The 12,725-nt window shown below is 43.3% G+C and overlaps 1 protein-coding gene across 1 annotated transcript; it reads right to left on the bottom strand.

Moving 5' to 3' along the window:
* On the bottom strand, positions 1 to 1,132 carry LOC146899465 (F-box/kelch-repeat protein At3g23880-like). The gene has a single exon (XM_085736778.1). The coding sequence runs from the start codon at positions 1,130 to 1,132 to the stop codon at positions 167 to 169; it is 966 nt and encodes a 321-aa protein (XP_085592904.1). The 3' UTR covers positions 1 to 166.
* Positions 1,133 to 12,725: the final 11,593 nt, after the last annotated feature.

Genomic DNA, 12,725 nt, shown 5'->3' with positions numbered 1-12,725 from the left:
TAGATGCAAATTTTAAGTCAGCCATTTCCGCATGTGTAAAATAAAAGCACAACTAATAACATGCAGGTCTCTTATTACAAGACAACATAAACATACTTTCTCGGTAGAATAAAGAGATTAAGACATTAGTTGAAGCAGTGACTTCAATTCCTGAAAATTATATGATTTATCGTTGTGGTGATATTAGACTCTCATGGTAAATATGAGGATCCATCGAAGCCTTTCCCAAAATCTTCCGATAATTCAACCTCCCATTATTATCCAAGCTATACACAACAAGTTTACCATACTTAGGTGTCAGGAGAATAACACCATTGTCTGAAATGAACAAGGTATCAAACAAAGGACAAGGACACCTGTGACGAGTTAACTTATTTTGAGGGATGATTTTCAGTTTTGTCCATGACTCAACAACGCTGTTCTTTTTCATCATCCACACAACCCAATGAGCTTCCTTAGGGTGATCAAAAGACACACAAATGCAATTACTCAAAACATGCAACACAGGATTGCAAACATTGTCCCCATCATACTCGGGCAGCAATATTTCTCCATAAGTCTTCTTATCAAGATCAAAAGAAACAATCACCTCTTGATTAGTAGAATTATGATCTTTATTAACAATCCAATTCACCGTGCCACTCGCAAATTTTCCAAGCCAATTGTTAGAATTGTATTCATGATCATATGGAAAATTTTGAACTGTTGTCCAAGAATTTTCACCAAAGGTATAAATTATGGTCACAATTTCCTTAGAATTATACTGATTATTCACAACTACCAGCACTGTATACCTGTCATTAACTATATCATAGCCAAAACCACGAAACGTGACTTCATAAGGATCAAAACAAACAATGGTTGGAGATCTTTTGGATTCCAATTTGAGAGAAGGATTCCATAATCTGAAGTGAGAGTCTTCATGCAAGCAGAGCAACCCATTGCATGAACCTAGAATCATTATCTCACATCTCGAGCTGAAGATAACGGGTTTAACGGGTCTAACAGGTTTATCGATGGTTAATGTGTTTTCCAATAGTGGCTTCAAAGGGTAAGATACGATTTCACATTTTGCAAGACCAAACACGGAAGAGACCAATTGCGGATCCCTACATTTTGCAAGACCACCCATGACTCCTTGACTTTGAATCTTAACCCACCATGTTTTCTCCGAACTTGAACATAATCATGCATTCATGCATACATGCATACATGCATAAACTTTTTCCATGCATTGTTATCGAAGGGCTTAGACAAGTTGAATTTGTAAACATTGTAGGAATGAAGAGGACTAATTCCTACAAGTTCAAGGAAGTGGATTTGGCTAGTTTGAGAGATTTGGCACTCAAGATTGAGGATCCGATTGGTTTCCGACGTCGCTACGGGGCTTTGCTTCCTATTCTCCGGACTAATGTGGATGAGAAGCTTGTGCACACTCTAGTGCAATTCTACGATCCGGGGTATCGGTGCTTCACTTTCCGAGACTTTCGGTTGGTGCCTACTCTAGAGGCTTATTCTTCCTTGATGGGTTTATCTATTGCTAAGGGGATACCTTTCTCGGGACACGAAAATCCTCCTCCTCCATTGGTTATTGCTAAAGATCTCTATCTCAAGACCACCGATGTCTCCAAGAATCTTGTTAATAAGGCACATATCCGAGGGTTCACTTCAGGAAGTATCTTCTTGGGAAGGCCAACCTCGAAATACCACTTGTCGGGACACTCTCGAGGCTATTCTTGCACTTCTTATCTATGGGCTTATTCTCTTTCCGAATCTTGATGGCTTCGTGGACATGAATGCTATTATGATCTTCCACTCCAAGAATCCGGTTCCTACTTTGCTAGGCGACACATACCATGCCATTCACGATCGTTCCGACAAGGGTCGTGGATACATTCTTTGTTGTGTGCCTCTCCTCTATAGGTGGTTTATTTCGCACCTTCCGGAGTCTTTCCACGCCAATCCGGAGAATTGGTCTATTTCACAGAGGATTATGGCTCTCACTCCTAATGAAGTAGTTTGGCTCACTCCGGCTTCTAGAGTTAAGGAGATTATCTTTGGTGGTGGAAAGTTTCTTAATGTACCTCTTCTTGGTACCCGGGGCGGAATCAACTATAACCCGGAGCTTGCTTTGCGACAATTTGGTTTCCCGATGAGAGACAAACCCATTAATCTTGCTACGGCTCCTTACTTCTTTCACTACTCCAGTGCTCCCACCGCATAAGAGAGGATTTCATGCAAGCTTGGACCAAGCTTCGGAAGAAAGAGGTGAAGCATATGGGTGTAAGGTCCGGTATTGCTCATGAGGCCTATACACGGTGGGTGATAAACCAAGCCGAGGAGATTGGTATGCCTTACCCCCCTATGAGATATGTGTCCGCATCTGTTCCTACCATGCCTTTACCTCTACTCCCACCTACCCGGGAGATGTATCGAGCATCTAGCTATGGAGAGTCGGGAGAAGCATCGGTGGAGAGCTAGATACTATGAGGCTGAGAACTTGATCATGACTTTGGATGGAAAGGGTGAGCAGCGGACTCATGAGGTCTTGACACTAAAGAAAGAGCTAGCTAAGGCTAAGAGAGAGATTGAGGAGAAAGATAGGCTGCTTATGAGGGACTCCAAGAGAGCTAGGAGTGCCCGTGACTTCTACGCACGATACCTGCGACTATGAGTCCGACTACGAGGACGACGCTTCCACTTCCTATGCTTGAGGATTTCCATTTCTGTTGTTATTTCCATTTGTTTATGTTAAAATTGTCTTGTAAGACTACATGTTGGTGTTTGTTTCCCGCTTATGTTAATTGTTGTTTAGTAATGTTTACGAGTTTATAATTTGTCTAAAACTCTTCGGTAACACAAAAAGAGTCTTTTTGCATATGCATTTACACATTTCATGCATCATATGCATCCATTGGTCACAAAAAACTTCTCTCGTGCTCATTGCCTCCTGGTTTTGTCCGCCGTGATCGAAAAGTGGCTCGTGTTCGCAAAGTCTACCAACCAGATAGAATTCATCAAACAAGATTTCACAAGAGAAGGATGATGGCTAACTTTGAAGAAGAGAATGCTCGGCTCCGTGCCGAATTGGCCGCTATGAAAGAAGACTTGGCCAAGGCTCATGACGCTATGTCCGCTATGATGGCTTCACAAGAACAGCCGGCCACTTCTATTCCGATCCTTCTTGAGGTGATTCCCTCTATCCCACTATCTACCGTGGCTACCGATGCTCGTTTTGTTATGCCCAACGGCCGTCCTTATGGCCTCTCGGCTTACTACTCTCCTAATCTTCTGGTGTCTGCGGTTTCTTTGGTCAGGACGATTCTGTGTCTCTTTGCTATGCCTCAAGTAACTACTTGTTGTTACCGAGCCCTATTGTACACACCGTGCAGCAGGTGATTGATATTGACACTCCGCGTGGACAAGATCCCGCAATGGAAGCTATGAAGAGACAGTTGAGGGAGTTGGGCTGGAGAACTCCGTGAGGTCAAGGCTAGCCGGGGAAACAATAGTGCTCTGCTAAAGCTCGTGATCTATGCTTGGTATCCCGATTTGAGGTTCCTAAGAAATTCAAAGAGCCGAATTTGACAAGTACAATGGGACTTCTTGCCCACATAATCATGTTATCCGGTATGTCCGAAAGATGGCTAACTATGCCGACAATGATGCAACGATGATCCACTTGCTTTCGAGGTAGCTTGACGAGATGATGCAGCGGATTGGTACACTAGTACCGAGCAAAGATAACATCCGTACCTTTGAGGAACTCGGCTTCGCTTTCGAAGGTCAATATGAGTTCAACACCCGTACGAGGCCAAACGGGGATTCCCTCAAAGCTCGAAATCAGATGAAACCTTCCGTGAATATGCTCAAAGGTGGAGAGGGGCAGCTGCTCGTGTTTCTCCTCGACTTGATGAGGAAGAGTTAACACGGAACATTCACGAAGACTACGAAGAAGGAATATAAGGAGAGAATGATAGTCTCTGCTCCTAACAACTTCTACGATATGGTTACAATGGGAACCCGTCTAGAAGAGGCTGTCCGAGATGGTATTATTGTCCTCGAGAAAGGTGAATCATCAACCGGTGCACCAAAGAAGTACGGTAATGGTCATCACAAGAGAAAAGAATCGATGTAGGGATGGTGTACGGTAACCGTCTGTGACAGCCATGCAACTACCTTTGCCCTATCAATACATGCAATACTCTCAACATCCTTTCTTCCCACCATTCTACCAACAATATCCTCTCGCCACCGGGTCAACCACCAATGCCCGTCAATGCCATCCCTCGGCAAATGCAACAACAGCCTCTGCTCAACGGCAACGGCGGCAACAACGGGGTCCCCGACCCAAACCTTCTTTTCCAACAATACCAATGCGGTACGGTGAGCTACTCCCAACTCTGCGGCCAAGGGACAACTGCGTCACAGACCAGGCAAGCCTCCGCCTAATCCATTGCCTCCCGAGTTCCGACGGGACCTAACATGTGAATTCCATCGGGGTGCTCAAGGCCATGATGTTGAAGGTTGTTTTGCTCTGAAATATATTGTGAAAGATACGATAGAAAAAGGACGGTTGACTTTTGAGAATAAGCGTTCCTCATGTCCTTGACAACCCGCTTCCAAACCATCTTCTTGTCAATATGATTGAGGCCTTTGAGAGGGTTCCCGTTCCTCAAGAGGATCCCATGTTGGATGTCCGCAATGTCGTTACTCCCTTGGTGCCATCACATGTCAAGCTTTGCCGCTTCTCTGTTCAAACATGATCATGATTCTTGTTCGGAATGTCTGCCCGAATCCTATGTTTGTTGTGTCGTGCAAAATGATATCCGAGCCCGATGGATGACAAGTACTTGATTGCCGATGATGTATGTGTGATTGTGCCGGTGTTCCATGACTCTCTGTTGAAAGTGTATCTCGGGTAAAGAATGTTGAGCCTTTGGTGATCGGGCTACTCGGGTCCGGTATCTTATACCTCTACCAAAGCAATTCCCTACAAATACAATGCAACCATGATTGAGAACGGAGTGGAGGTGCCTCTCGTATCCCCGGCTACGATTGATAATGTTGCTAGTGAAATTACAACTACGAGAAGCGGAAAGGTCCGTCCACCCTTGTTTCAAAAGAAGGTAGTTACACCCATTGCCACGGTAACTCCACCGGTTGTTCCTCCTGTTGACAAGAACACCGATCCGGCGAGGCCAATCTATTGAAGAGTCCAATCTAGACGAAATTCCGAGGCTTATCAAGAAAAGTGACTACAAGATCGTTGACCGAGTGCTACAAACTCCTTCAAAGATATCCATCTTATCTCTGCTCATGAGCTTCCGAGGCTCATAGGAAAGTGTTAATGAAGATACTCGAGCAAGCTTATGTTGACCACGAGGTCTCTCGTGGATCGGTTTGATGGGATAGTGAGTAATAGTACCGCCCTGACAACTTGGGGTTCGGTGACGATGAGCTCCCCGAAGCGGGGAAACGCCACAATTTGGCTCTACATATCTCGGTACATTGTGGATCCGACACGATATCCAACGTATTGGTAGACCAACCTTTGGATCATCTCTCGAATGTAATGCCCGAATCCACGCTAAGACAATTGAGCCATCATGGAATTTCCACGAGGGGTAGCGACTATCCGGTTAAAGCTTTTGATGGATCCCGCAAGGATGTTCTCGGGGAAGTGGACTCGCCAATCACCGATTGGTCCCGAGACATTTCAAATAACTTTCCAAGTCATGGATATCAATGCCTCTTACGAGTGTCTCCTCGGGAGACCGTGGATCCACGACGCTGGAGCGGTAACTTCCACTTTGCATCGAAGCTCAAGTTCATGAGGAATGGTAAGATTGTCCTTGTGCATGGTGAGGAAGCATATCTAGTTAGCCGGGTATCATCGTTCTCTTGTGTTGAAGCGGGGTCCGGCGAAGGGACGTCGTTTCAAGGATTGATTGTTGAGGGTGCGAGCCCGGAGGGCTGGTGCTAGCATGGCTTCACTCAAGGACGCCCAAAAGGCTGTTCAAACGGGGCAAGCCGCCGGCCGGGGCAAAGTGATTCGGATTCTAGAAAACAAGCGTAAAGAGGGCCTTGGATTCTCCCCGACATCTTGTTTCAAAGGGAACTTTCTACGGTCTTGGGTTCATCAATGCTATTGCGAAGATCTTTCTTGAAGGTGGTCACGTGCCTGCATTTGTTATACCGGGAGGCACCGTGAGAAATTGGGAAGCCGTTGATGTTCCTTTAGTCATGCATGCTTCCATGTAATGTGTTTTGTTGCTCGTGTTTCTTGTTTTCAAAATAACAATCCTTTCGCTCTGCCCAAGGCGAAAGTGATATCTTTGTAAGGGCGTGTTTGTTTCGGCATTGCCGTTAATCAATAAAAAGTTGTCGTCTTTCTCACGACTCTTTGTTTTACTTTTTAGTGCCTTTTTCTTGGAAATAATGGTAATGCCGAAAAAACCAAAACATACGTATTTTTCTTATTAATTTCAAAAATCTGCATGAAAAACTTTTTCTAAAATCATCCCAATCATATTATGCGGAGATTGAACCATAATAAGCCCGTTGAACACGGTGACCCTATGGTTCCTCCAAATTTTGAATTCCCTGTATATGAAGTGAAGATGAGGATGATGATTATGAAGAGATACCGTATGAGATCACTCGGCTTGCTTGAGCAAGAAAGAAGAGCCATTCGGCCTCACCGGGAAGAGATTGAGCTTATCAACACAGGTGCGAAGAGAACAAGCGAGAGATCAAGATTGGTGCTGCACTTGAGCCGAGAGGTGAAAAAGAAGATCATTCGGCTTCTCCATGATTATCCGGATGTCTTTGCATGGTCCTATGAAGATATTCCGGGTCTAGATCCCAAGATTGTGGAACATCGGATACCGACAAGGCCTGAATGTCTTCTGTCAAACGAAATTGAGAAGGTCTCGTCCGGACATGGCTCTTAAGATCAAGGCTGAAGTACAAAAGCAAATTGATGCGGGTTTCCTCATGACATTGTTTGAATATCCCGAGTGGATTGCCAACATTGTACCGGTACCAAAGAAAGATGGGAAAGTTCGAATGTGTGTTGATTACGAGAGATACGAACAAAGCCGGTCAAAAGATAATTTCCCATTGCCTCATATTGATGTTCTTGTTGACGATCTTGCTCAATCCAAAGTGTTCTCCTTTATGGATGGTTTCTCTGGTTATAATCGGATATGAATGTCTCTGAAGACGAGAGAAAAGACGTCCTTCATTACTCCGTGGGGAACATTCTGTTATAAAGTGATGCCGTTTGGCTTGATAAATCTTTGGTGCTACCTATCGAAAGGGGTATGACCACTCTGTTTCGCGATATGATTCACAAAGAGATTGAAGTATATGTTGATGATATGATTGTGAAGTCAAGTGATGAAGAGCGGCATGTTGTGTATTTGAAAAAGATGTTCGAAAGATTGAGAAAGTACAAGCTGCGATTGAATCCTAACAAGTGCACATTTGGTGTAAGATACGGAAAGTTGCTAGGCTTCATTGTCGATCAAAGAGGCATTGAAGTTGATCCCGACAAAGTCCAAGCCATCGAGAGAGATGCCGGCTCCTCAAACTGAGAAGCAAGTCGTAGGTTTCCTCGGACGTTCGAATTATATTTCAAGATTCATATCTCACATGACCACTACTTGTGGACCAATTTTCAAATTGCTCGTAAAGAATCAGCTGTTGTATGGAATGATGAATGTCGGGAAGCTTTTGATAGCATCAAAGAATACTGTTAGAGCCACCTATCCTTGTCCCACCGGTGGAAGGAAGGCCTTTGATTATGTATCTGTCGGTGTTAGATGACTCGGTGGGTTGTGTCCTCGGTCGGCAAGATGAGGCCGGTAAGAAAGAGCATGCTATCTATTATCTGAGCAAGAAGTTCACCGACCGCGAGACTCGGTATACAATGCTCGAAAAGACTTGTTGTGCTTTAGCTTGGGCTGCCAAACGCTTGCGTCATTATATGGTGAATCATACAACTTGGTTGATTTCCCGAATGGATCCAATCAAGTACATCTTTGAAAAGCTTCTTTATTCTTGGAAAGATTGCGCGTTGGCAAATGTTGTTGTACGAATATGATATTGTATACAAAGCTCGAGAAAGCAATCAAAGGAAGTGTCCTTGGCTGAGCATCTTGCTTGTCGGCCTCTTGATGATTACCGGCCGATTAAGTTTGATTTCCACGATGAAGAGATTATGTATGCGAAGGCAAAAGGCGTGAAGAGCCAGCGATCAATGAAGGGCCGGATCCCAATAGCAAGTGGGGATTGGTGTTTGATGGTCTTGTTAATGCTTACGGTAAAGGAATTGGAGCCGTCATTGTAACTCCTCGGGGGCACCACATTCCTTTCATCGCTCGAATAACTTTTGAATGCACAAACAACATAGCCGAATATGAAGCATGCATCTTGGGTATTGAAGAAGCCCTTGATCCGAGAATCAAACACCTTGACATCTATGGAGATTCCGCACTTGTTATTAATCGGATAAAGGGTGAATGGGAGACACATCATGAGAAGTTGATCCCGTACCGTGACTATGCAAGACGTACGGTTGACGTACTTTACAAAGGATTGAGCTGCACCATATCCCTCGGGATGAGAATCGAATGGGCGATGCTCTTGCTACTTTGTCTTCCATGTTTCGTGTCAATCAACTTTGGAATGATGTGTACGTAATCAAAGTGCAGCGTCTTGATAGACCCGCTCATGTGTTTATTATTGAAAATATGCCGATCGAGCTAATGAAGATGTGAATGATAAAAAGCCTTGGTATTACAACATCGAAACAATTCTTGCGAGAATCGTGAATATCCACCGGTGCTTCCAACGGGGATAAAAAGACTTTGAGACGATGGGCTAGTAGATTCTTTACGGACGGAGAAATCCTATACAAGAGGAACTATGACATGGTCTTGTTGAGATGTGTTGATAAACAAGAAGCCGAGAAATTGATGCATGATGTACATGATGGTACCTTTGGGACCCATGCTTCGGGTCACGCCATGTCAAAAAAAGCTCGTTAAGAGCCGGCTATTACCGGATAACTATGGAACGTGACTGCAACAGACATGCCAAAAGATGCCACAAATGTCAAGTTTATGCCGACAAGATTCATGTGCCTCCACATGCTCTCAATGTTATCTCTTCCCCATGGCCTTTCTCTATGTGGGGCATTGACATGATCGGAAGAATTGAACCAAAAGCTTCCAATGGACATCGTTTCATCCTAGTGGCAATTGACTATTTCACCAAGTGGGTTGAAGCTGCCTCCTATGCCAATGTGACCAAGCAAGTGGTTGTGAAGTTTATCAAGAATAACATCATCTGTCGATATGGTGTTCCTAACAAAATCATCATGACAATGGTTCCAATACGAACAATAGCATGATGCAAGCTTTATGTGAAGAATTCAAGATTGAACATCACAACTCTTCTCCTTATAGACCTCGGATGAATGGTGCGGTTGAGGCCGCTAACAAGAACATCAAGAAGATTGTTCGAAGATGGTCACCACTTACAAAGGCCGGCATGAAATGCTACCGTTTGCCTTGCATGGTTACCGTACTACGGTGCGCGATTCGACCGGGCAACTCCTTTCTCTTTGGTATATGGTATGGAAGCAGTTCTCCCTCTGGAAGTGGAGATTCCATCTCTTCGAGTAATCATGGAAGCAAAATTAACTCGAGGCCGAATGGTGTCAAAGTCGGTATGACCGATTGAATCCGATTGAAGAGAAACGTATGGATGCTATGACTCATGGACAGTTGTATCAAGTACGAATGAAGAATGCTTTTGACAAGAAAGTCCGACCTCGAGAATTCAAGGAAGGCGAACTTGTATTGAAAAGAAGGATAAGTCGGCAACCCGACCCAAGGGGCAAGTGGACACCTAACTACGAAGGTCCTTATGTTGTCAAGAAGGCTTTCTCTGGTGGTGCTTTGATTCTTACACACATGGATGGTGTTGAGCTTCCAAATCCCGTTAATGCCGATATAGTCAAGAAATACTTTGTCTAGAAAGAAAAGAACAGCGTGGTAGGTCGAAAACCCGAAAGGGCGGCCTAGGCAAAAATGCGCTTCCGGTGGATCGAAAACCCGAAAGGACGATCCAGGCAAAAGTTAGGGACAAAAAAAAATGAATATGAAAAAGCTCGCCGAGATTGTACGCAACTCGGGAAAGAATGAGCGCCTCGATGAGCCGAAAACCCGAAAGGGCGGTTCATGCAAAAATGAGGTTAACAATAAAAGACAAGTAACTATATCCGGCAAATCACCATCACCCCTTGGGGCATCTCCAACCGTCAATGGTCGTCTTCATCGAGGCTTCGTACTTGTGAATTCAAAATTTCTATGAAATATAGCGGTCATCGTGTTCAATGTATCACCAACCAATAAAATTACCATTTTCCAAGCTTTGTAAATCCGTGAAGTCATGCCTTTGGGCGACTTTCACTCTTCTACATCAATTTGAGCCTTTCTCTTGTTTGAAATTCTATTTTTCGTTCTACTTTCAATGCTATATACAAAACATTTTCTTTCTATTTGATAACGTCAATGTACGAAACAAACATCTTTTGAAAATTGAAAAATCTTTTTCTCGTCTATTTTGAAAGCAAACCCGAGCAACGGGGTACATTTCAATGAAACATGCATGAATGAATGAGTATCAATGTCTATTTCAATACACATTACAAGCGAGTTACTCCCCGGGATGATACGTGGTCAATGGCAAGAATGAAAAAACGAATGAAAATGAAAAAATGAAAAATGAAAATAAAAAGCTCGCTAAGTTGAAAACCCGAAAGGGCGGCTTAGGCAAAAATGAGCACCCCGCTGATTGATAACCTATGAAGGCAATTCGGGCGAGAATGGGGCAATGAAAAGAATCTTACCCCCGGTGAATCGAAAACCCGAAAGGGCGGTTCGAGCAAAAATGGGGCTTGAAAATGAAAAATGAAAGAATGAAATATTAAAAAGCATTGACCACAGATGCGAACATCCAATGTTTACCTGAAGACTCGACACGCCTAGCAACGGCGACTGTATCCAAGGACTTTCCAAGGGTCCCTCCTCTACGAGTTTTATTACCCTCAGCCATGGTTTTGATGCGTCTCCCAAACGACGGTCTCTCCAAAGAGGTTTTCCCCGTGAATATGTTGCGGCACGAGCCACTACGTGCCCAATCTTCCAATGTCTTCTGCCTCTCTGTGAAACTTTCCTGTCAAACTACAAACCAATCATGCATTTCAAGCATTCATACATGCATAATCATGCATTTTATGTGCTCATACATCCAATAACCTTGTTATACCATACATACATGTTGCATATTCAAATTTCAACTGTCAAATCCAATCCAAATTTCAATGTCAAACTCAATTTTCAATTTCAATTTCAATCTCAATTTCAACTCGTCAACCGTCAAAATTCAATTTCAATTTCAATTCCAATCCCAATGTCAAGTTCAATTCAATTTCAACTTGTCAAATTCGATGCAACTTTCCAATCTCAATTTCAAATCATGTCAAATGTCAAATTCGAAGCAATCTCAATTCCAATCATGTTAGCCGTCAAATTCGAAGCAATTTCCAATCTCCAATTTCAATTCCAATTTCAATGACAATTTCCAATGTCAAACTCCAATGTCAATGTCAAATTCCAATTTCAATCCAATCTCAATGTCAATGTCAAATGCCAATGTCAACTTTCAATGTCAATTTTCAATTCAAATCAATGTCAATGTCAATGTCAATGTCAATTTCAATTTCCAAGCCAATGTCAATGTCTATGTCTCAATCCAATTCCAATTTCCAATGTCTCTTTCAATTGCAACTCTCAATCCAATGTTTATGTCTATGTCTATGTCTCTGTTCAATCTCAACTTTCAATCTCAAATCAATGTCAATTTACTCTCAATTTACTCTTGGGCCAACAAAAGTGGTCATGTCTATTTGCAAATCGGAGTCAATGACAATTTACCCTCAATTGGTATCTTGTTAAACCGAGACTCTCAATTTGTATCTTGTTACCGGTCAAGTGCCGGGTTCGATCCAAAAGAACCACTTGTACCTGCTCATATACCGATGCTTCCGGACAAACGGCAAGTTCGATAGAACAGTTTGTACCCGGCTCATGCTTTGTTATCGATCGGACGACAAGTTCAATCGAAGAACAGCTTTGTATCCGGCCTTTATGCTTTGTTATCGGTCAAACGACAAGTTCGTTCTAAGAGAACGATCTGCACTCTCCCACATGATGTGGTGATAATCCAACAAGCAAGTTCGATCCAAAGAAACAGCTTGTATCAATCCTTTTGTCTATGTCTCACGGCCAAACAGCAGTTCAATCCAAGAGAAGCAGTTTGTGCTGTCTATCTGTCCGTATCTTCAACCAAGTGTCAAGTTCGATCCCAAAGAACAACTTGTATCTGCCTATATGTACCGTATTTCCGGTCAAGTGCCTAGTTCAATTCCAAGAACAACTTGCACCCATCTCTTGTTTCGTATTCCTTGGTCAAGTGACTAATTCGACCCAAAGAACAACTTGTACCTTACTTTCTATCCCTGGTTTGTCTACCCCGTCAATGTCCACTGAATCTCCGGTGACATGACGGGTTCCATAGACTCCAATTGTTTGTCTTGCATTCATAATCAAATATTGCATAGCATTCATAATTTTGAAAATACGAAAGCG

The sequence above is a fragment of the Medicago sativa genome, chromosome 8 (assembly GCF_051527215.1).
Source record: "Medicago sativa cultivar Bolivia chromosome 8, Bolivia_mono, whole genome shotgun sequence".
NCBI classification, from domain to species: Eukaryota; Viridiplantae; Streptophyta; class Magnoliopsida; order Fabales; family Fabaceae; genus Medicago; species Medicago sativa.
Note: the sequence above shows the minus strand (reverse complement) of the source record. Positions and strands in the feature narration are given on the sequence as shown.